A 24,869-nucleotide genomic window follows, 5' to 3' on the forward strand; every position below is an offset into this window, starting at 1 on the left:
CAACTACTCATCCAGGAAGTCACAAAAGAGCCAAGGACAACATCAAAGGACCTACAGGCCTCTCATTCAGTGTGATGGTATGGGGATGCTTTGCTGCTTCAGTGCCTGGGCAGCTTGCAATAATTGAGGGAAACATGAATTCTGCTCTCTACCAGAAAATCCTAAAGGAGAATGTCTGGTCTTCACTCCGTAAATTGAAACTCAAGTGCAACTGGATTATGCAGCAAGACAATGATCTAAAGCATAGGAGTAAGTCCTAGAAGTAAGTGAAACTGATCTCCAGTTATCGGAAATGTTTGGTTGCAGTTATTACTGCTAAAGGTGGCACAAACCGATTTTAAATTTACACACACTTCATCATAGCTTGCTGCATAGCCGCAGACCAGTCAGAGTGCCCATGCTGACCCCTGTCCACCACCGAAAGCGTCTCAAGTAGACACGTGAGCATCCGGACTGGACTATTGAGCAATGGAAGAGGCTGGCCTGGTCTGATGAATAGTTTTCTTTTATATCATTTAGATAGCTGGGTGTGTGCGTGTCGCTTACCAGGGGAAGAGAAGGCACCAGGATGCACTATGGGAAGAAGGTAAGCTGGCAGAGTCCGTGTGATTCTCTGGACAATGTTATTCTGAGAAACCTTGGGTCTTGGCATTCATTTGGATGTTACTTTGGCACACACCACCTACCTGAACATTGTTGCAGACCAAGTACACCCCTTCATGGCAATGGTTTGAGGAACATGATAAATAGTTCAAGGTGTTGAATTGGACTCCAAATTCCCCAGGTCTCAATCTGATTGAGCATCTGTGGGATGTGCTGGACAAACAAGTCTGATCCATGGAGGCCCCACCTCGCCACTTAAAAGGATCTGCTGCTAATGTCTTAGTGGCTAAACAAACAACAATTGAAAGTAGCTGGAGTAAAACCCTGGAAAAGCTTTTCAAAAAAGAAACCAAAAATTTGGCGGTGTCAATGAGTGGCAGACTTGATGCAGTTATTGCAAGCAAGGGATATGCAACCAAATATTGAGTGTTATTTACTTGAATTTACTTCAAGACTTACCTGTTCATATGCTTATTCCTATAAAATTGAGTGGTCTGATACAAAAGGTTCTATGTTGTTTAACACATCTAGATATCCACGTTACATATATGTCCTATACACCTTGTGTATAGCACAAGTGAATTGAATTGGCTTTGCCAATAGTTTTGGAGGGGACTGTGCATGTGTCTACACATCCCTGTTAAAATGGCAGATTTTTCTGGAAAATCATATCAGAACATTTTCAAATTCACATTTTCTACTATATACGGTCAATAAATTCAAGATGCACTAATTTTATGGCCATCAAGCTAAACACTTTATATTTTCATTACTACATGATCAATTATAGCAAAATAGAAATAGGTATACACACCCACCGGCACTCTTAAAAGCACACAATACACTTACTCTATGCTTTGCAGTGGTTCACAACCGGGGGGGGAACGAATTGTTTTTTAAAAAAAAGAAGAAGAAGAAAAAAAACACAGATAGGGCATCATTTGGGGACTCTGTGTATTTTATTGCTTTTAAAATAGAATGTACATAAATGGAAAAACCCTGCTTTCCCTCTCCCTCTGTATTTTCTTTTTGCTGGGAAGAGGCGGAGTTTAGCCTGCTTTTTATCTAGCTCGAGGACGAATTTTAGAAGGTTCAATACTGTGTAGTGTTTATCCATTTGGAGACAATGTCTCTCACTGTGGTACTTTGGAGTCCCAGAGCCTTTGAAATAGCTGTGTAACCCTTCCCAGACTGATGTATTTCAATCGCCTTCCTCATTTCTGGATTTACTGGGTAAAATCTTTTAACCAACTTCATGCTGTAGAAAAAGATCTATTTAAGTGTTGATTTGATTGAACAGGGTTTGCAGTAATCAGGCCTGGTTGCTTCAAGTTCAGCAGAACCCCATTAGGAATGCAGTTTCATAGATTTGGGGAATTAGTAACTATGGGGCAAATACATTTTTACACAGGCCCAGTTGGTATTGGATAACTTTTTCTTTTCTTTTTTTTTATCCATTTAAAAACTGTACTTTGTATGTTACCTTTGTTTTATCTTAGATTTTGTTTTGTGTGTGTGTGTGTGCACACACCACTCTGCAAAAAAAGAAATGTCCTCTCACATTCAACTGCTTTTATTTCCAGCAAATTTCTTAGTGTAATTATTTGTATTAGCATAAAAAGATTCAACTACTGAGACATAAACTGAACAAGTTTCACAGACGAGGGGGGTCAATATCAAAAATAACAGTCAGTATCTGGTGGTCTCCAGCTGCTTTAAGAACTACAGTGCATCTCATTCTCATGGACTGCACAAGATTTGTCAGTTCTTGCTGTGAGATGTTACCCCACTTTTCCATCAAGGCATTTGCAAGTTCTCAAACACGTCTGGGGAGACACATGGTTACATGTAATTTTCCACTGCAAGGACAATCAGCTGTCCTTCTTGTCTCCCTGTAGCACTGTCTTAGGTGTCTTACCTTGCAGTTTATTGCTCTGGCCACATCTGCAGTCCTCATGCCTCCCTGCATCAATCCTATGGCATGTTCACTCAGGTGAGCAGGAACCCTAGACATCTTTCTTCTGGTGTTTTTCAGAGTCAGTAGAAAGGTCTCTTTAGTGTCGTAAGTTATTGTAACTGTGACCTTAATTGCCTACTGCCTGTGAACCGTTTGTGTCTTAAGGACTTCCACAAGTGCCAGCTGGACAATTATGCAAAACGCCTACAAGAAATTATTTCTGCTTAAGGGGGCAATACTAGCTTCTGAGGCCAAGGGTATACTTACTTTTTCCACAGAAGACTATTACATCTATTGATATTTCTGTTTAATAAATGATTGAAAAAGTTAATTTTCCTTGTGGGTTGGTTCAAGTATATCAACTCTATTTATAGGCACTGTTTCAAAGATGATTAAACGTTTGCTTGTCCAAATATGTCAATAAAGCCAACCATTTCCATGGGGTGTACTTAATTTTTCACATGACTATATAATATTGATCAGCCATGAAAATAAAACCAATATTCAATTCTGTTCAATTCAGTTTTATTTGTAAAGTACTTTTTACAATGAACATTGTCTCAAAGCAGCTTTACAGAAATATATAAACACAGGATACAGATTTTAAATGTGTGAATTTATCCCAATTGAGCAAGCCGGTGGCAACGTTGGCAAGGAAAAACTCGAAGATGTTAAGAGGAAGAAACCTTGAGAGAAACCAGACTCAGAAGAGAACCCATCCTCATCTGGTTAACAACATATAGTGTGAAAGTAAAGGAAAGCTCATTATGGTTTTATATGAAGTCTGTTGAACTAGTATACTGTTCAAAGGAGACCAGAGTACAAACCTGCATGTTGTAAATTGCAGTCCCAGGGCTTTAGAAGCAACCGTAGTCCCAGCAACCACAGTGAGGATGTCCATGTGGAATTAGAGTTGATGAGAGCTCCATCCAGAGGTAGGGCATCCGAATGGATCAGGCAGGTCCAGAGAGCAGAAAGGGTCAGGATCACTGCCATCTCCATAAAATCATGTGTGGCTTGACAAAAGGAGAAAGGGAGAGGGAGGTAAAGAGAGGGAGAGATTGTTAGGTAAGTCTGTGCTTTGCATAAAAGAAAGTCTACTCATGGTAAGCTTGAGTAAACAAATACGTTTTAAGCCTAGACTTAAACACTGAGACTGTGTCTGAGTCTTGAACACTAATTGGAAGGCTGTTCCATAACTGTGGAGCTTTGTAAGAAGCTCTTCCCCTGCTGTAGCCTTCGCTATTTGAGGTACCATCAAGGCCTGCACCTTTTGATCCAAGTAGGCGTGGCGGATCATAGAAACCCAAAAGATACTGAGATACCAAAAGATCGCTTAGGTAATGTGGCACAAGACCCTCTAGTGCTTTATAGGTCAATAATAGTATTTTAATAATCAGTGTGGGATTTCACTGGGAGCCAATGCAGTGTTGATAAGACCAGGGCGATGTGGTCGTATCTTCTGGTTCTAGTAAGGACTCTAGCAGCTGCATTCTGGACTAACTGGAGCTTGTTTATACTCCTACTGTAACAACCAGACAGTAAGGCATTACAATAATCTAGTCTAGAGGTGACAAAAGCATGAACTAATATTTCTGCATCATGTAGTGACATTATATTTCTTATCTTAGCAATATTTCTGAGATGAAAGAAGGCTATCCTAGTAATATTATCTACATGAGCATCAAATGAAAGACTGGAGTCAATAATCACTTCAAGGTCTTTTACTGCTGCACATGACAAAACGGAAAGTCCATCCAGAGCTACTATGTAATCGAAAGCTTACTTCTAGCTACACGTGATCCTAGTACAAGTACTTCTGTCTTGTCAGAATTAAGTAAGAGGAAGTTAATAAACATCCAATGTCTAATGTCTTTTACACATTCCTCAACTTTCTTAAGCTGCTGTCTGTCATCTGGCTTTTCTGAAACATAATCGTATCACCAGCATAACAGTGGAAGCTAATTCCATGTTTACGAATAATTTGACCTAGAGGTAGCATATATAAAGTAAAAAGCAGCGGGCCTAAAACAGCACCTTGTGGAACATCAAATTTAACCTCGGTAAGTGTGGAGAAATGTACATCTACGAACTGATAACGATAGGTCAAATAAGACCTGAGCCAGGAGAGGACTGTTACCTTAATGCCAACAACGTTTTCTAGTCTATCAAGGAGAATAGTATGATCTACTGTCTATAGTCACTGAAAGGTAAAATGAATAACATTATCTCTTTAGAAGCGATACAAACCATAAGCTCATGAGGTAATGTCAACTTTAACTCTAGAATACATATTTGTATGTGTCAAATTTGATGTGTGAAATGGAGTAGTCTTTTCATCTGGTATTCCAGGAATTCCTCAATTTATTTCTTAAATTATGTTCAACATCTTAAATATGTTTATAAATGCTAAATACTCATTTACATTTATTTTCATTAACAAAATAATATGTAGTTTTAGACATATGCATTTGATGGATATATACAGTTGTCTATGGACAACCTTCCTATAAGGAAGGTTAAAGGAAAAACTCTGACATTTGTATCCATATGTAAAATATACTCGGGATATAGTATCGGGATATACCAGGCAACCACACAACTAAGCTGGGACACCCATGAGAGAACACCAAGACCATAAACATAATACATAGATGCATGAATTCTGTCCCACTGAACTCAATATCCTTTGGCAATTAGGGCTCCTCAGACTGTGCTATGTTTGGCATAGCACTTTTGATTTCAGACACAAATGAATCAAGCTCTTCATCTGTGCAGCTACTGTAGAGGGATGTAATTGACAAGTTACATTCTCTCAACTGATGAAGGAGAATTGTATGAGACACCTAAAATTTTACTGATGCTCTCTAGAAGTAATCCAAGTTTCAGAAAGCAGTTTTATCTATCTCTAGATACTGTGCCCTCCACTAATATTGGCACCCTTGGTAAATATGAGCAAAGGCGGCTGTAAAAAAAAATTCTTTATTGTTTAACCTTTTGATCTTTTGCTCAAAACATCCACAAAAAATACTCTGCTCTCATGGATATCAAACAATTGCAAACACAACACAGGCTTATGAAAAAAAATCTTTGTTAAATATAGGTGTTGAACAATTATTGGCACCTCTATGAATTTATATGAGAAAATTATATATAATATATAATTATATATAAAAAGTATATTCCCATTGATATTTAAAAATTTTTTAGTACACCTGGGTGACTAGGAACAGGAAATTGTTCAACCATGACTTCCTGTTTCACAGGGGTATAAATATTTTTTCTCACTGTCACCTGCGATTTTAACCACGTGAATCTGAATTCATTGCTACCAAAATTCCACCTGCATATTGATTTGCAACCCGTGGTACAAACACTTTGGACCTTGTTTACATTCACAGTGTTTACAAGGCTGCACCCCACCCCGGCAGCTCAGACCACATCTCTGTTATGCTAATCCCAGCATACAGACCACTTCTGAAATGTGCCAAACCGGTTCTGAAACAGTTGAGTATCTGAGGGAGCCATCTCAGCACACAAACTGGAATATGTTCAGAGAGGCTGCTACATACCACAACGCCACAGATGTGGAGGAATACACAGCATAAGTAACTGGCTACATCAGCAAGTGCATCGATGATGTAACTTCCTTCTATCACCACTCATGCGAAAAAAGAAATCGTGGAATACTGCTGAAGTGAGCTTTCTGTTGAAAACCCAAGACTTTGCTTTCAGGTCTGATGACAAGGCAGCCCTCTGCACAGCAAGGGCCAATCTGTCCCAGGCTATCAGAGAGGCAAAGCGCAACTACATAGAAAGAATCCAAAGTCACTTCAAAAACACCAAGGACACTTGGCGTATGTGGCAAAGCATTCAGGCCATCACAGACTACAAAGCCACACCACCTGTCTGTGATGATGATACCTCACTCCCAAATGCCCTGAATGATTTCTACTCACGGTTCGAAGCACAGAAAATCATGACAGCAAGGACGACCACCCCAACTCCCACTGACCGGTCTGTCTGCAGTAAACGTCAGGAAAACTCTGTCCAGAGTAACCCACGTGAGGCTGCAGGTCCTGAAAACATACTCAGGTGCTCAGGGAATGTGCTGATCAGCCTGCAGATGTCTTCACAGACATCTTCAACATTTCCCTGAGCTAAGCAGTTGTCCCCATGTGCTTCAAGATGACCACAGTCATCCCTCTGCCGAAGAAATCATCTTTGTCCTGCCTGAATGACTACCGGCTTGTTGCTCTCACACCTATCATCATGAAGTGCTTCAAGGAATTAGTCAAGAAACACATAAAGAGCAGTCTTCCTACCACACTGGACCCATTTCAGTATGCATACCATCCCAACCGCTCAACAGAAGACACCATATCTGACACCATCCATCTTTCTCTGACCCATCTAGACATGTGTGCACATGACTGAGGACCTCTCCTGGACTCTCAACACCACCTGCCTAGCCAAGAAGGCCCAGCAGTGCATCCACTTCCTGTGGAGAGCAAAACACCAGCAGACTCTGCAACAGTTTCTTCCCTGAGGCAGTCAGATTACAGGGTGTTGACCTTGCTACCTTCCAGTGCTCACTTGGGCTAGCCGAACACCTAACCCAGTAAGACTCAGTACTACTGCACACTGCACTTTATTCTATGGAACTCATTTTTGCTGCCAGTATTGCTGCTATACTTGTGCTGCTATATTACACACTAGCTTACAGTTTACAGTCCATGTTCTGTGTATCAATTGTCCTGTTTGTTTATTGTTTTGCACTCGTCTCCCATTGTTGTGAAACACTTTATGTAGTCTTGCATACTGTTCTGTGTTGCACCATGGTCCTGAAGAAACATAATATTCATACAAATCCAAATCGGTATTCCAAAGCTTGGTCAAAAAACATGCATAAGGTCAAGCGATCGGCAGATGCGCATAAACAGGGCAAGGCATAACACGAAACGAGAAACAAAGTCAATAAACATGAATAGAGAACGAGACCAATGAACAACTTGGTAAAGCAATAACACTCAATACTACGCGAAGTCATTGTGTTCAAACAGTCCTTTTATATTGTGGTTGTGAGTGCTGTGAAATTGATGCAGGTGTGCATGATTAGCATGAATGGGAGTGTTCTGGGAAGTGTAGTCCATGGCGGCCATGTTCGTAGGCCACAGTACAGGATGGGAAATGTAGTCACTGGTTTGCTGTGACACGACACTGTTGAGCTTCACAAAATGGGAAGAGGCTATAAGAAAATAGCAAAAGCATTGAAAATGGCCATTTCCACCATCAGCGTAATAATTTAGAAGTTCTAGTCAATTGGAAATGTTATGAATCAACCTGGAAGAGGACGTATGTCTATATTGTCTCAATGCACTGTGAAGAGGATGGTTCGAGTGGCCAAAAAATCTCCACGGATCACAGCTGGAAAATTGCAGAAGTTAGTTGTGTCTTGGTATCAGAAAGTCTTCAAAACTACAATCGGAAGTCACCTACATCACAACAAGTTGTTTTGGAATGGTTTCAAGAAAAAAGCCTCTACTCTCATCCAAAAACAAACAAACTGCCAATAAACACCTGGTGTTGGTGCACACAGAGAGGTAGCCATATGTAAAAGTACCTCATGCCCATGGTTAAATATGGTGGTGGCATCTTTAATGTTTTGGGTCTGTTTTTCTTACAGAGGACCTGGACATTTTGCTAGGATACGTGACATCATGGACTCAATCAAATATCAGCAGATATTAACACCTAACTCATGGACATTCATCTAAAGGACCTGCAGAAACATTCCAGTTTGACATTTGTGATTCAGGATATAATATATTTATGTCTTCTAGCTATGCACACTTTAAATCAACTTCTACCCCTACAGTATATTGAAGAGAGGATCTGATGTAATTCCTCAAATGCAGGTACAAATCTAGTGCTTGGAACACAGCAGCTGGAAGCTGCATCTGTAATTTTGTCATCAAAATGTTGCAGATGACATAGTTGTCAGTGTCACATGGAACTGCAAGTCGAAATATGCAGTCACTTTGGCATAGCTCAGTTTCAGCTCTCTCCACTGGGGAGTAATCATCAATTCTGTAGACTTCTGTGAACATGTACATTACACTGGATTGACCAGCAGATATCTTGTAGTTCTTCGATGGTCTGATTACATGGGAATCCCACATTCAGGAAGTTTGATCTAATTCATCCTAGAATTACTTTTTTTTTTTTTTCTTTTTGCAGGATTTCAGAGATATGGTATTGTGATCTGTAGGTCTGAGAAAGGTTATGATCATAGGGATAAAAATGTCATGATCCATCCAGGAGCTTGTGTATTTCCCCGTGTTTCTCTGTTTTTCCCTTCCCCGTGTTTCCATTTTTTCCTCTCCCTTGTGCTTCTGTGTGTGTGTGTATCTCTGGGCTAGCATTCAATTTCGGATTGAATCATTAGACCTGCTCCTCATCAATTCATCAATCAGCAGCATATATAAACCCATGCTGCCTGTCTGCTCACCCTATGCTACGGCCAGCACCACCTTGCCTCCCTAGTGGTGTTCACCAGCTCTGCACTCAGCTCAGTAATGTCCAGCCGGTTACTCTGACTATAAGTCTTGCAGTATTTTCACATACATTATTGACAAGTTTGAAGGAAAATTAATATTTCAGTGTTTTTTCAGCTGAAAATAATCAATAAATTATCATTGTGGAAAAAAGCTATTTTTAATTTTTTTTGCTTTCAGTGCATTCTCCAGATGTTGCCATTTCCTTGTATCTTAAAAAAACATAAATCTCTTAAAACATAGATGCATTGTTCAAACATCATGACTTTTAAGGATGCTTCATTTTAACAAAGAGTGTTCTAGAATGTTCTAGATGTGTTTCATTTTATATACTTTAAAAACGTACATGCATGGTGGGTTTGTAAAACTGATTCATTAGCATCAGACGCTTGTCTACAAAACCACCGTAAAAAATACCACAGTCCTTCATATCAACAAACAGAGAAATGTAGAATTCCATTGATTCCTTGGGGAGAAATCCCCACCAGCTCTCTCTATTCACTGATTTGATTTGTAGTGCTAGCTCCTTCACAGTAGCTGTCAATCAAACAAGATGAAATGATGTGAAAGTAAAAGTAAATACATTTGTAGAGTTGTAGTTAAAAACCATTAAACATATCTGAGATAAAAGGGTACAGTGGTTCCTGGGCCTATACTGGGCAGTACATCTCTGTCAATTACAACTCGAAGGATCCCAACATCGCTTTCATTGCTTTATCCATACATTTTGCATGTATTGAGATGTTACTGGTTGGTGGAAGAAATAAAAACGTTACTTTTGTTCTGATTTATTGGTCATATGCTTAATCATTTACCCCTTAGGTCAGGTCATCCCAAATAAAACGTTGTTCACTTACAGCTTAAATATTTAAAATGAGAAATATCGTTATGTGCTGTCTTGATGGTCATTTACACTTTTTATCTTTAAGCTTGCGGGCGCAGTACTTTAGAAGAGTGATTGAACGCATTTAATTCCGCGTCGTGGTGCTATATGTTTTAGCGGCTATTTCACACTTTCAGATATGAAGGAGCAAAGTGCAGGTGTGCGTCTCCCTCAGATGATTCCATTAAGCGCAGCGGATCACTGGAACACACCAGAGTCGGTCTGAAGTTGCGGTCTGTTGTCGCCAGATGCAAACCGATGATGCGTGTCACTGTGTCAGAGCGCGACTCCTCGCCAGCTCACCTCGCTATGTGACAGCGACTCAGCCGACTCCTGCAGCTCAGGAAACGACTTCCGCACAGAGTCGTTGGCTATCTGAGATGCTACTTTGTTTGGTCAGTTGGGGACAAAGTGTCACATGGTGCAATGCCGCCTCCACTATTTACGTCGACGTTGCACCTCGCGGACGCGTTGCGTTAATTTCTGAGGACGTGCACAAGCGACATTCCAAGTGACCGCAGGATACGCGCGGCGGCCATCTTGCATATGCGTAGGGAACAGCAAGTATAAATAATCTTTAGGCTATAGGCCCCAGTAAATGAGCTCAATCTGCTGTAAAACTAACCGAGATTTCGCGTGGTTCCCCGCCAGCGCTTTGTCATACCAATGAGAGGCGCGCACGCGCGCTCACGCGTAGCATTGACGTCGTCATCAGCCGCTGGATTTAGCGCAGCGCGCACGTTTACCGTCTTCCAAACTGAATACCAGGATTTACAAAAATATGTAACAATAATACTAGGAACATAATAACGCTTCTTCACTTGTGACCTCGTTTTTCCATCCATGTCTCGTCTTTCGCGACTGTGTCCTGTGATAATTTATGGGTGAGGGAGGTTTATTCTGAGAACCGCTTTCTATCTTCGGCCCTGTTTCCTACCCCTTATTTATTTATTTATTTATTTATTTATTTATTTATTTTATAATTTTTTTTTTTTTTTTACCCTGGGTTACTGGAAGACGGCGAAAACGCGATGGATGCCTGTACGCGCGAAACGAAAGGATCCAAGTGCCGGTTCTTCTTTACACTGACTTTGCGGTTTTAAAAACCCATTCGGTTCTTCTGTTGAGAAAGCTTTTCTGAAGCGTCTTCTGATGTATTCTTGTGTGCGCGTTTTCTTTGCCCACCACACTGAATTGCTTTTTTTAAAGACTGTCACGAATATATGAGGAAGAAAACCCAAATCCACAGACGTCTATTAAAACATGGCATTTAAAATAGCGTCTTTAGTAAATAGAATCGTTTCCTGCATCCCTTCGTGATCTCCGCTGTATTGGCAAACTGGGCGAGACGTAAAGAGCGCGCGTACTGTGTCATTTTTGCACCAGAAGAAACTGTACTTCAGGACTGGACATGTTGACAGTAACGTAAAGATGGATGTAGTTTTTGCTTTCCTGTGGCTGCTAGCTGTGTTCCTAAAGGGCATTCTCGGCCAGGGAGTGTACGGTAAGAATGAAAATGTCTATGTTAGCTGTAAAGTGTAGCAGTGACCTTGTACAAAAACACATCCGCTGGGTAGTTAAGCTGCTGTTTCTAGGTATTACTAATGGAGTCTTGCAAAGATAAACATGATAATGATTATTCGTCTTTTGTGTCTTGCAATAAATGTGTGCTTAAATACATATTTTTTTATTTTGATCTGCTATGGTCCACGCAGCATTAATGATGCGCGTTATAGTCAAGTGTATTTAAGCATTCAGTAAAGCCTAATCATTCATATTCAACAGTGCTAGTTGGCCAATGGCTCTGTGTTGTCTAGCTACGGGCCTACTTATCTAGGCTATGTACTGTAACCATAAAGAATGTTCCAATAAAAATAGCATACGTGATGACTTTCATCTAACATGCGTGATATGTAAAACAACACAAGAAAACCCTTAAATTAATACGCATTATACATGTCAATAATATATTTACCTAATAGTGAACACAATTGAATGATCCACATGTTACTCCTATTTTTAGAAAGGTTATACATTCAGCTTTCAGAGCTTACATTATTGACATAACCTATGTTAATGTATGGGCCTATACGGACACACCTAAATATAAATGGGCTGAAATGATCACCTCTTTGGCACCACTGATCTACAGTAATTATAATCTCTAATAGTATAGATTCACCTGTGGTTTTTCACGGGGGTCATTTTATTTTTAATCTGAATGTTACTATTAAGTTAGTTTATTCAGCAGCATAACTAAAGGTGAATTCAGATACAGTACTGTGAAAAAGTATGTGATTTCTTCTGTTTTGTGTATATCATACTACATAGTTTTAGGTCTTCAAATGAAATACAACATAAAACAAAGGCAACCTGAGTAAACACACAATACAGTTATTTATTCATTTATTTTATTGAAGCAAAAAATTTTATCCAACACCTGTCACCAATGTGAAAAATTAATTGCCCCCTTAAACTTAAAATCTGGTTGTGCCACCTTTAGCAGCAATAACTGCAATCAAACGCTTCCGATAACTGGAGATCAGTCTTTCACTTATGTTTAGGACTAGTATTACTCCTATGCTTTTGGATCATTGTCTTGCTGCATAATCCAGTTGACTTTGAACTTACGAACTGAAGATGGGACATTCTTCTTTAGGATTTTCTGGTAGAAAGCAGAATTCATGATTCCTTCAATTATTGCAAGTTGCCCAGGCCCTGATGCAGCAAAGCATTTCCACACCATCACACCTCTACCACCATGCTTGACCGTAGGTATGATGTTCTTTTTGTGAAATTCTGTGTTTGGTTTATGCTAGATGTAATGGCACGCCTGTCTTCCAAACAGTTCAACTTTCAACTCATCAATCCACAGAACATTCTCCCAAAACGTTTGACGATCATCAAGGGGTGCAAAATTCAGATGAGCCTTAATGTTTTTCTGGGTTAGCAATGGTTTTCGCCTCACCAGTCTTCCGTGGATACCAATTTGTCCATTCCTTTTGTCCAGTGACCTTTATTGATTCAAGGGAGGCCTGTAGTTCCTTTGATGTTGTCCTTTGGTCTTTTGTGACTTCCTGGATGAGTAGCTGCTGTGCCCTTGGAGGAATTTTGGAAGGTCAGCCACTTCTGGCAAGGTTCACTTCTGTGCCAGGTTTTTCCATTTGGAGATAATGCTGCTCACTGTAATTCTTTGGAGTCCCAGAGACTTTAAAATATCTTTGAATCCCTTCCCAGACTGATGTATTTCAATCACTTTTTTCCTCTTAATTTCTGGAAGTTCTTTTGACTTTGGCATAGTGTGTTACTGTTTACGATCTTTCAAGCAAGTTCATGCTGATGAAAAAGTTCTATTTAAGTGATGATTTGATTGAACAGGGCTGGCAGTAATCAGGCCTGGTTTCATCTAGCCCAGCTGAACCCCATTATGAATGCAGTTTCATAGATTTGGGGAATTAGTAACTACAGGGGCAAATAATTTTCACACAGGTCCAGTTGGATAACTTTTTTGCTTCAATAAATAACATTATCATGTACAAAGTGTATTTTGTGTTTACTCAGTTTGCCTTTGTTTTATCTTAGATTTTGTTTTCATTTCTGAAACAATTTAGTATGAGATATACACAAAAACAGAAGAAATATTCAATTGAGTTCAATTCAATTTGATTTGTATAGCGCTTTTTACAATAGACATTGTCTCAAAGCAGCTTTACAGAAATAGCATCACGGTATACAGATATTAAAGGTGCGAATTTATCCCAACTAAGCAAGCCACTGAGTGGCGACGGTGGCAAGAAAAAACTCCCTAAGATGTTTTAAGAGGAAGAAACCTTGAGAGGAACCAGACTCAGAAGAGAACCCATCCTCATCTGGGTAACAACAGATAATGTGAAAAAGTTAATTATTGACTTATATGAAGTCTGTATGGCCTTAGGAGCAGCCGTAGTCCCAGCAGTCTGGAATTGGAGAAGATTTGAGCTCCATCCAGAGGCAGAAAGGATCTGGATCTCTAGTATAAATATGTATTGTATTGTAATACAGCACTGTATATTGGAACAGATTTTCCAATTTCCATCTTGTTTAAGCTTTCTTGTAATTAATAAAATTGTCCAAGAATAGAAATGTTGTGAAAGGACCCAAAGCAAGAAGTTCATATGAGGAAACTCATCAATATCACAGAGATGAAGCTGTTCTGTATTGAGGAATGGGCTAAAATTCCTCCAAGCCGATATGCAGGACCAATCAACGGTTACCATAAACATTTAGTTGCTGTACTTTGCTGCACAAGGGGGTCATACCAGATACTGAGGTTCACAGACTTGCCACTCAAAGATATGTAATATTGGATAATTTTCCTTAATAAATAAATGACCAGGTATAATATTTTTGTCTCATTTGTTTAACTGGATTCTTTTTGTCTACTTTTAGGACTTCTGATAATGTGAAAATCTGATAATGTTTTAGCAGCTATATAGAAATTCTAAAGGGTTCACAAACTTTCAAGCACCACTGTACATCATCAATAAAGATTAGTGAGGCCATTCCTAGAAGCAGCCATACAAGCCCAAGCAATGACACGATGTCCTCTGTGCTTGATCTTTAAGCTCATATGTTTTGGATCATAAGCAGATCCTTTCTTTCTCCACACTTTGGCATTTCCATCACTTTAGTAGAGGTTAATCTTTGTTAAACTTTTGTGGCTTATCTATGTATTTCTTTGAAAATTCCGATCTAGTTTTGTGATTCTTACTCTTGGTGAGTGGTTTACGTCTTGTGGCTGGCCTGTATTTCTGCTCTCAATGTCTTCTTCAAACGGTGGATTATGGCGGATATCGGTATCTCACGTGCCATCATGTCATTCACTGTTCAGGCTGACAAGGGCACATCTTTTAGTTTATGACCGATATTCACCTTGTTCAGTAAACAGTTTGCACAGACAGTTCAGTTGCCATACTCAACATGCATGACTTTCCATATCCTCGTTCAGTAAAAGGCTTTCCTTGTCTTACAATCTTCAATGAACCAGCAAAGCTGGCAGCATTCAGGCTTTAGTTGCCCCATCTCTTAACTGCAATATCTCTTAACATTTAATTTTTTGAAACAAGGCAATATGTTCTGTGCAAATAAGACACAGCAGAGCACTAGAGCTTTCAATAAAAGCAAATGTTTCAGTCCAGTCACTTTGAAATTTTCGATGCTCCTCTGAATTCTTTCTTTTTGCCATCTCCACAAAATAGGGTTACTAGCTAGGCAGCTACTTGAATCTGAGCGCGAGAGGTTACTATAGAAACGTAAGTGGTTTTCCGTTGATTGGTGTTGTGACATTTGTGCACAGTATTGTGTCACGATTCCCCCTTGAAGCAGCGTGCTCTAAGCGCGAATGCGCGAGCACCTGCTTTTCCATTGTTGACTGTAATGACATCTGGACACGTGTGTTTTGTTTATGTTTCTGTCTCCTCCCTGTTCTGTCATTGGCTGGGATTTCACGTGGGTCTGAATTGCTCTCAGCTGCTAGCGGTTTAGACGCTGATTATGTTCGCATATATACGGCGCGCCTCCCAGCACACAACACGGAAGATTAAAGGTTTAGAGCTAGTTTAACGCGTATCATAGTCATAGTCATAGTCACAGTCACAGTCACGGTCACGGTCCATGTTTAGAGTTAGTTCGCGCTGGATTATCCGCTTCCAGCCCCTCGTCATAGTTCGTTTCTTGTTTTGTTTATCGACCTAGATTCCTGCCTTGCCCCGTGTATGCCTGTTTGCCAATCGCCTGACCTCTTGCATGTTTGTGGATTACGTTTTGGATCACGTTTTGGATTTGTCTGCCTATCTCTCTTTCTAATAAACAACTGTTCATCCTGCACTTGCATCCGTCCTATCTCTGCTCCGTCACGATTCGTGACATACTGCATACGTGCACTGGCCGGAGCAACTTGAAATATCTTATTGTAAACTGACTTTTCATTACATTTGGTAGATGTACAACAAATTAATTGTAAATTTGCTTTTTGCATTTTCTGCAGGAAATTGATCACTAATGATGTGTCTAAGTTTTTCATGATCATATATTGCTAAAGGTATTGAGAAACCTGGTGAGCCGCATGATTTTTGTCAAAAGTCACGCAAGGCTCACGAGCCAAGGGTTCCCAACCACTGTTCCCGACCACTGATCATTCAGCAGATTTGTCAAATATCCATCCAGAACTAGTTGACTGGGCCCTGCCTATTCCTATTAGAAAGCAGTAACAGGACAGGTGCGAAAAGCATTCACTGGATGAACTAGGATGAGCAAAAATAATGATAATTTGTCTTTATTGATTGATCATGTGTACATTACAGCACAGTGAAATTCTTTTCTTCACATACCCCAGCATGTCAGGAAGTTGGGGTCAGAGTGTAGGGTCAGCCATGATACAGTACCCCTGGAGCAGAGAGGGTGAAGGGCCTTGCTCAAGGGCCCATCAGTGGCAGCTTGGCAGTGCCAGGGCTTGAATCCTCGACCTTCCAATCAGTAACCCTGCGCCTTAACCGTCAAGCCACCACTGCCCCAAATGTTCTCTAGGTAAACAAGATAGATAGATAAGATCTATCTAAATAAGCTAAATAACTAAATATAAGTAAATATCAGTAACACATGACTGTGAGATAAACAAAACATAATCTATTAGATATAAAGCTTACATTGAACAAAACATGCAACAGCATGCAGATCATTTAAAAACATGCAGATATATCCACTTACTGTTAAGTGTTCTGATGGACTTGGTCTGTTTGAAGGTTTTTGTAAGACTTCCGGTTAGGCATTTCCCAGTTATTTCAACTGACTAGTTTGTATTTATACGACATCTTTTGGTACTGCCAACATCAGTCTGTCCATAACAGTAGCTTGCATAGTAAAATAGCTATGCTCATAGTCCAGAATTAAAGGCAAACAAAACGCAAATTTTATTTTACCTGAATAAAAGTAAAGGTTTTCTATTTATTTTTCCACTTGAGTACATAAATACTTGGAAATATACTTAGGTATAAAAAGTTAAAATATTTTTTTCAAATTAATTTTTTTAAGAAAACCGACAGTAGTTAGTTGTTCATGTCTTCCCTCACACAGGTCTCCTTAACAGGAAAAATAATTAAAGGGGTCATAACATGATTTTTAATGTTTTCCTTCTGTTTGATAGTGTAATGTATCTATTTGTGCATGTATAAGCTCTGCAATGTCCCCAAAAAAATGTCCCCCAAAGGGATTTATCCTATCTAACAGAGATAACTGCTCTAGATCTACCCGAAACGCATCGTTTGAAGTCCAGATTTACTTCTGTAATTTCTCTATGTCACAACGTGCACTATCAGCATAATCCCACCCAAAGGCAGCCACAAAGAAAGAAGGCAAGGCTTCAGTGAACGTGGGTGCCATGTCGTGGAGAAGCTGTGTGTTTTGGTGCGAAAGCAAAAACTCTTTGTTTAGCCTTCCGAAAATGGACGAAATCATTGGTTACTGTTTATTTATAACGCTGTTCCTGAGTAGTACAACCCAAATGTTTGCTTGTGCACAGAGCATTTTATAGAGGACAGCTTCCTGAACCTGGGCAGGCTATACATAAAGGCTACTCCTGAAAAGTGGGGCAATTCCCACTTTGCTCGGACAATCTTGCGCTTCTGAATCAGAACCTGTAAGTGTGTGATTATTTTATGAAGTATTTGCTATTGACTGTTCAAATTAGGGCTGCAACTAATGATTATTTTTATAAGGGATTGGTTGGCCGATTAATTTTTCGATTAATCGATTAATCAGATGGGGGCAAACTTTTAGTACCATTTTTTCGTTTATTTAAAATATAATCTACAAACTGAGTGTTACAAATATAAACTTAAAGCTAAAAACTTTACACAACTGTATGTCCAATTATATAAGATGGAAAAGAACCCAATACACACATCAGAATATATATTATTTATTTAGGATTGTGGTTTAATTCTGTGCTTTTTTGCATCTATTAAAAGTAATGCATAAATAGTTATAAATATATTATAAACTTTATAATAAAAACTCCCTTTCACTGCACCTTATGGTTTCTGTTACTCACTGCTTTTAGGAATATTGTTTTACTTTGGATCATAGTGTTTTAATTAGACATTACATATCTTACTTGATATGATATCTCCACTGTGAGTGAGGAGCAACGCGGTCTCATTACTAATAGATCAGTTCCGTTATAATAAACGACAGAAGTTACACTCCAAGCGCACAAATACAGCATATAATGACAATAAACTTAAATTAAACTAAACTTCTTAAGCAACTTACAACAGTTTCCCCTGCCCCTTACACACAGTGGAGCATTTTGGATACAAACATAAGTTTGTGCTTCGATAATGAGATTCGTTGACAACGATTTTCATAATTGATTATTATCGATTTTATCAATTAGTTGTTGCATCTCTAGTTCAAATGCAGAATTTTGTGTTGTGTCTCAGTTGTAGACCTCTGCTAACGTGCTAGGTAAAGTTTGCTTAGTTGCCTCAGTGGTTAGTGTTTGTTTGTATGTTGGTGGTCTGACAGAGATGTTGATTGTAGCTGCTGTTTTGATTGTATCTTGAAATGGTTTATATCCATCGAATAACAAGAATCCTAGCTTTCCTAAAGCCGTGTTCACACTGTATGATTTTGGCCATGATTTGGTCGTCTGAGACAAATTTTGAGAATCCTAATAGATTCCTATTATCCTAGGCCAAAATCTGTAGTCTTTGATCGCTAGTTTGACATGTTTTTTACTTTATATATGCTACCTCTAGGTCAAATTATTTGTTAACATGGAATTAGCTTCCACTGTTATGCTGATGATACACAGCTGAATGGAATACCAAAATGGCGGCGCGTCAGTAGCATGCAGTAGCATGCCTCTCCAGATCCAAGTGGTGCTATTTTTGCTATTTTTGTCTTGTAGCCCATCTTTTTACAGCACATGGACATCAGAGAAACTGGTGTTCATGTTTACCATTGCCAGACACTGCTAAAATACAGAAATCATGCAACAGACAACCTGCATGATGATCTGCTGGAGACGCTACGCGATCTTAGCTTGTTGCGGAGACCAGGCCTCCAGTCCTCGGCGTCACCTGATGCCGTGGCCGGGGGTGGGGACGTCGAAAGCGCTGTGTGAGGAAGCGGAAGCGTGGGAATAGTGTCCATGCTAGGCTAAAAGCAAACCCAAACCGGACTGCTTTCCCATCCATCCTGCTCTCCAACGTGTGCTCCCTGGACAATAACTGGATTACATCCGACTCCAGCAGGCAACGCGGCGTGAGTTTAGAGACTGCTGCGTCTTTGTTTTCACTGAGACGTGGCTCAGCGACCGAGTTCCGGGTGTCGCCATTCAGCTAGACGGGCTTGCCTTGTTTTGTGCCGACAGAAATGCAGCTCTGTGCTGTAAGGCTCGCGGTGGTGGCTTGTGTGTTTACATAAACATGGAATGCTGCAAGAACTCGGTGCTAGTTTATAGTTACTGCTCATTGCTGGTGGAGTTTGTGACTGTTAGATGCAGACCATTTTATTTACCGTGGGAATTCACCACCGTTCTTGTAATCAGAGTATGCATTCCCCCCAGCGCTAATGCTAAGGAGGCATTCTGTGAACTGTATGGGGCTATTAGTGAACTACAGAACACACACCCCGATGGACTGTTTATTATCGCCGGAGATTTCAACCATGCGAATCTCAAGTCGGTGCTCCCTACATTTCACGAACATTTTGACTTTGCAACGAGAGGGGCGAATACGCTGGATCTTGTTTACACAAACATCCCCGGTGCGTACGGGGCAGAGCCCCGCCCCCACCTCGGCTACTCAGACCACATCTCTGTTATGCTAATTCCAGACCGCTCGTTAGATGCTCCAAACCGTTTTTGAATCAGGTGAAAACCTGGCCAGCAGGAGCCATCTCTGCTCTTCAGGACTGATTTGAGCACACTGACTGGGACATGTTCAGGGAGGCTGTAACTGACAGCAATTCCACCAACTTGGAGGAATACACGGCGTCAGTGACCAGCTACATGAGCAAGTGCATTGATGATGTTACCGTCTCCAAGACCATCACGACATGCTCCAACCAGAAGCTGTGGATGACTGCGGAGGTGCGAGCACTACTGAGGACCCGAGACTCTGCCTTCAGGACAGGTGACAAGGTGGCCCTAAGAACAGAGTGGGCCAAACTGTCCCGGGCCATCGGAGAGGCAAAGCGCGCACACGACCAGAAAATCCACAGTCACTTCACAGATATCGGCGACACACGGCACATGTGGCAGGGCAATCAGGCCATCAGCAACTACAGGACAACATCACCCGCCTGTGACAGTGATGCCTCCCTTCCAGATGTGCTTCTATGCTCGGTTCGAGGCACAGAATGATGTGGCAGCGAGGAAGACAACCCCTCCTCCCAACAACCAGGTGATGTGTCTAACCATGGCTGATGTGAGGAAAACTCTATGCAGAGTCAACCCACGGAAGGCTGCTGGATCAGACAACATTCCTGGCAGAGTGTTCAGAGGATGTGCAGATCAGCTAGCAGATGTTTTCACTGACATCTTCAACATCTCCCTGAGCAGCGCCATCGTTCCATTGTGCTTCAAGGCTACCACCATTGTCCCCGTGCCGAAGAAGTCTCCAGTGTCCTGCCTCAATGACTACCATCCCGTTGCACTCACATCCATCATCATGAAGTGCTTCCAGAGGCTCGTCATGAGGCACATCAAGACCCTGCTGCCATATCGCATATCGCACCAACCGCTCAACAGATGATGCCATGGCCACCACCCTACAAGAAGGACCTGGACAAGAAGGACACCTTTGTTCGAATGCCGTTCATAGACTTCAGTTTAGCATTCAACACAATCATTCCTCAGCACCTGATTGGACAGCTGAACCTACTGGGCCTGAACACCTCCCCCTCCAACTGGATCCTGGACTTCTTGAATGGGAGACCTCAATCAGTCCGGATTGGGAACAACATCTCCAGCACCACCATGCTGCGCACTGGCGCCCCCTGGGCTGTATGCTCAGTCCACTGCTGTTCACTCTGCTCATTCATGACTGTGCAGCAATGCATGGCTCCAACCACATCATCAAGTTCGTCTATGACATGACTGTGGTGGGTCTCATCAGCAAGAATGACGAGTCAGCACACAGAGAGGAGGCGCAGCAGCTAACGGACTGGTGCAGAGCCAACAACCTGTCTCTGAATTTGGACAAAACAAAAGAGATGGTTGTTGATTTCAGGAGAGCGCGGAGTGACAATTCTCCGTTGAACATTGACAGCTCCTCTGTGGATATCATCAAGAGCATCAAATTTCTTGGTGTTCACCTGACGGAGAACCTCACCTGGTCCCTCAACACCAGCTCCATAGCCAAGAAGGCCCAGCATCGTCTCTACTTTCTGCAAAGGCTGAAGAAAGCCCATCTCCCACCTCCCATCCTCACCACATTCTACAGAGGAACTATTGAGAGCATCCTAAGCAGCTGCATCACTGTCTGGCTCGGAAATTGCACCTCACAGGATCGCAAGATCCTGCAACGGATAGTGAAGACAGCTGAGAAGATCATTGGGATCTCTCTCCCCCATCACAGACATTTACACCACACGCTGCATCCGCAAAGCCACCAGCATTGTGGCTGACCCCACACACCCCTCACACACACTGTTCACCCTCCTGCCATCTGGAAAATGGTACCGAAGCATTTGGGCCCTCACAACCAGACTGTGTAACAGCTTCTTCCCCCAAGTCATCAGACTCCTCAGTACTCAGAGACTGGACTGATGTACACACACACACACACTGGAGTTGGTCAGTCAATTTCCAGACCAAAATTTCCATTTCTGCCCCCATTAAGGAGAACACAAATTGGAACTCGACTTGCGCATGAATTGGATTATAGTGAGGAAGACTTGCGCAGCATCGGCCTCACTCTTACTTCCCGGTGACCACCATGATCCAGTGGCAAGACCGAGTCAAGACGACTGAAGATGGCCCCCGGGCGCAGTGATTCATACACCCGTTCATACATCCATTCATACTCACACATACACATACAGACACACACACTCTTAACTGAACACCATCCCACTCTCATTGAAATATTTGCACATTCCTGCATTGACACTGTTGCATTTTTTGCTGCTACTGTATTATAAAAAATATAGTATCTAATTTATTGTCAGTATATACACTTTATATACACTTTACCTGGCTGCTACCACAAAACTGCTCTGTCTGTGTTTGGTATAAGCTAATCTACTGAATACTAAGTCATGGCATGTTATGTTTACATTTATACCATTTTTAAATTATATTGTTACTCCTTGGCACCTATCTTTTGCACTACCTGTTACATCAGACACTTCCACACTAAAACTGTGTACTGTTCGGCGCTACACTGTCACTTACTGTACCTATTGTCCTGTTTTAGTAGTTACTGTACTGTCCTGTGTTTATAACACATGTCTGCATGTGCACTTTATGTAGAATGGTTGTAGATCTTCTTTAGTTCTGTGTTGTCTCATGTGGTTAGTGTGTTGGTTTATGTAGCACCATGGTCCTAGAGGAACGTAGTTTCGTTTCACTGTGTACTGTACCAACTGTATATGGTTGAAATGACAATAAAACCACTTGACCTTGAACTTGTATGTTTCAGCAAAGCCAGATGACAGACAGCAGATTAATAAAGTTGAGGAATGTGCAAAAGACATTAGACGTTGGAGGCTTATTAACTTCCTCTTACTTAATTCTGACAAGACAGAAATACTTGTACTAGGACCACAAGTAAGCTTTCTGATTACATAGTAACTCTGGATGGACTTTCCGTTTCGTCATGTGCAGCAGTAAAAGACCTTGGAGTGATTATTGACTCCAGTCTATCATTTGATGCTCGTGTAGATAATATTACTAGGATAGCCTTGTTTCATCTCAGAAATATTGTTAAGATAAGAAATATATTGTCACTACATGATGCAGAAATTTTAATTCATGTTTTCGTCACCTCTAGACTAGATTATTGTAATGCCTTACTGTCTGGTTGTTCCAGTAGCCAATTAATCCAGAATGCAGCTGCTAGAGTCCTTACTAGAACCAGAAGATATGACCACATCACCCCGATCTTATCCACACTGCATTGGCTCCCAGTGAAATCATGCATTAATTATAAAATACTGTTACTGACTTATAAAGCACTAAACTCGAGCCACAGTATCTAAGTGAACTTTTGGTTTTCTATGATCCGCTACGCCTACTTACATCAAAAGGTGCAGGCTATTTCACGGTACCTTGAATAGCGAAGGCTACAGCAGGGGGAAGAGCTTTCTCTTACAAAACCCCACAGTTATGGAATAGCCTTCCAATTAGTGTTTGGGACACAGACAGAGACAGTCTCAGTGTTTAAGTCTAGGCTTAAAACGTATTTGTTTACTCAAGCCTCCCATGAGTAGAGTTTCTGTTACGCAAAGCATAGTCTTACTAAACAATCTCTTCCTCTCTCCTTCTGTCGAGCCACACATGATTTTATGGAGATGGCAGTGATCCTAATCCTTTCTGCTCTCCAGACCTGCCTGATCCGTTTGGATGCCCTACCTCTGGATGGAGCTCTCATCAACTCCAATTCCACATGGACATTCTCATTGTGGTTGATGGGACTACGGTTGTTTCTAAGGCATTGGGACTGCAATTTACAACATGCAGTTTTGCACTCGGGTCTCCTTTGAACAGTATACAAACAGACTTCATATTAAACCATAATGAACTTTCCTTTTACACTATCCGTTGTTTCCCAGATGAGGATGGGTTCCCTTCTGAGTCTGGTTCCTCTCGAGGTTTCTTCCTCTTAACATCTTAGGGAGTTTTTCCTTGCCACCGTTGCCACCGGCTTGCTCAATTGGGATAAATTCATACATTTAAAATCTGTATCCCGTGTTTATATGGTTCTGTAAAGCTGCTTTGAGACAATGTCCATTGTAAAAAGCGCTATACAAATAAAATTGAATTGAATTGAATTGAATGTTCCTCTAAGGCTGCACGATGGTGACCAAAATGATAATCACGATTATTTTGATCACAATCATTTATCACGATTATTATTATTTCAGGGACAATATATTTTTATTGCACATTCACATTTGAGTAAACAGACCACTGCTTTACCTCCATGTTGTGCTACATTCCTGCTAATGTACAAATCTTTGCATCAAATTAGACTGATGCTTAAAGTGCATCATCTCGTAGAAGCAAAAAATAAATAAAATTGTACCCAAAATATAGGATGTTTAAAAATAAATATGCCACCAACCAAATGAAAATATTCAAGCCAATATAACAGTATGCAACCCATAGAAAACAATTCAGGCCTATGCAGAAAAGGCAATAACAATAACAAAGTTGTTGCCTTTTCAGCCAAATCACCCAATAGAGTGGTGCAGGGATGACGTCATTTCGAATATCCCATATCCCATAGGCTTTTGGATTATTGCAAAAATAAGCTCTGTGATCAACAAAAGTTTACAACACTAACACGTTTTGTCCATCAAGATAATTTTCACAAATGAACACAACTTTCATGAAGTTTGAAGCCTAAATACAATCGCCGGAAATAAACAGCTAACTGTATGCTATAAACAAACTACACCACGGTCGCTCGACAACTTTTCCAAACTTGATTTAAAAACTTTTTCCATAATATGGATTTACTCTGTGGATGAATCTTCATCCATGTTTTTTGTGGAATTGTGCACAGCGTACCTGAACCAGTTTATCTGCAAAGTTTTTTCCTGTTCAGCATGATGACATTTCATGTCCCCGACAACATCTGTAGCCCCATTTAGCAACTTG

General features: G+C 40.8%; 1 protein-coding gene across 2 annotated transcripts in view; it reads left to right on the forward strand.

Moving 5' to 3' along the window:
* The first annotated feature begins 10,035 nt into the window (after positions 1–10,035).
* The window catches only part of mdga2a (MAM domain containing glycosylphosphatidylinositol anchor 2a), a 183,712-nt gene continuing 168,878 nt past the window's right edge, over positions 10,036–24,869 (forward strand). For both annotated transcript variants that reach the window (XM_017476272.3, XM_017476274.3), the window contains exon 1: positions 10,036–11,504. In XM_017476272.3, coding sequence (XP_017331761.1) covers positions 11,432–11,504 — 73 coding nt within the window. In that variant the 5' untranslated portion in view covers positions 10,036–11,431. The remainder of the gene's footprint in view (positions 11,505–24,869) is intronic.

Source organism: Ictalurus punctatus, chromosome 9, assembly GCF_001660625.3.
Source record: "Ictalurus punctatus breed USDA103 chromosome 9, Coco_2.0, whole genome shotgun sequence".
Taxonomy (NCBI): Eukaryota; Metazoa; Chordata; class Actinopteri; order Siluriformes; family Ictaluridae; genus Ictalurus; species Ictalurus punctatus.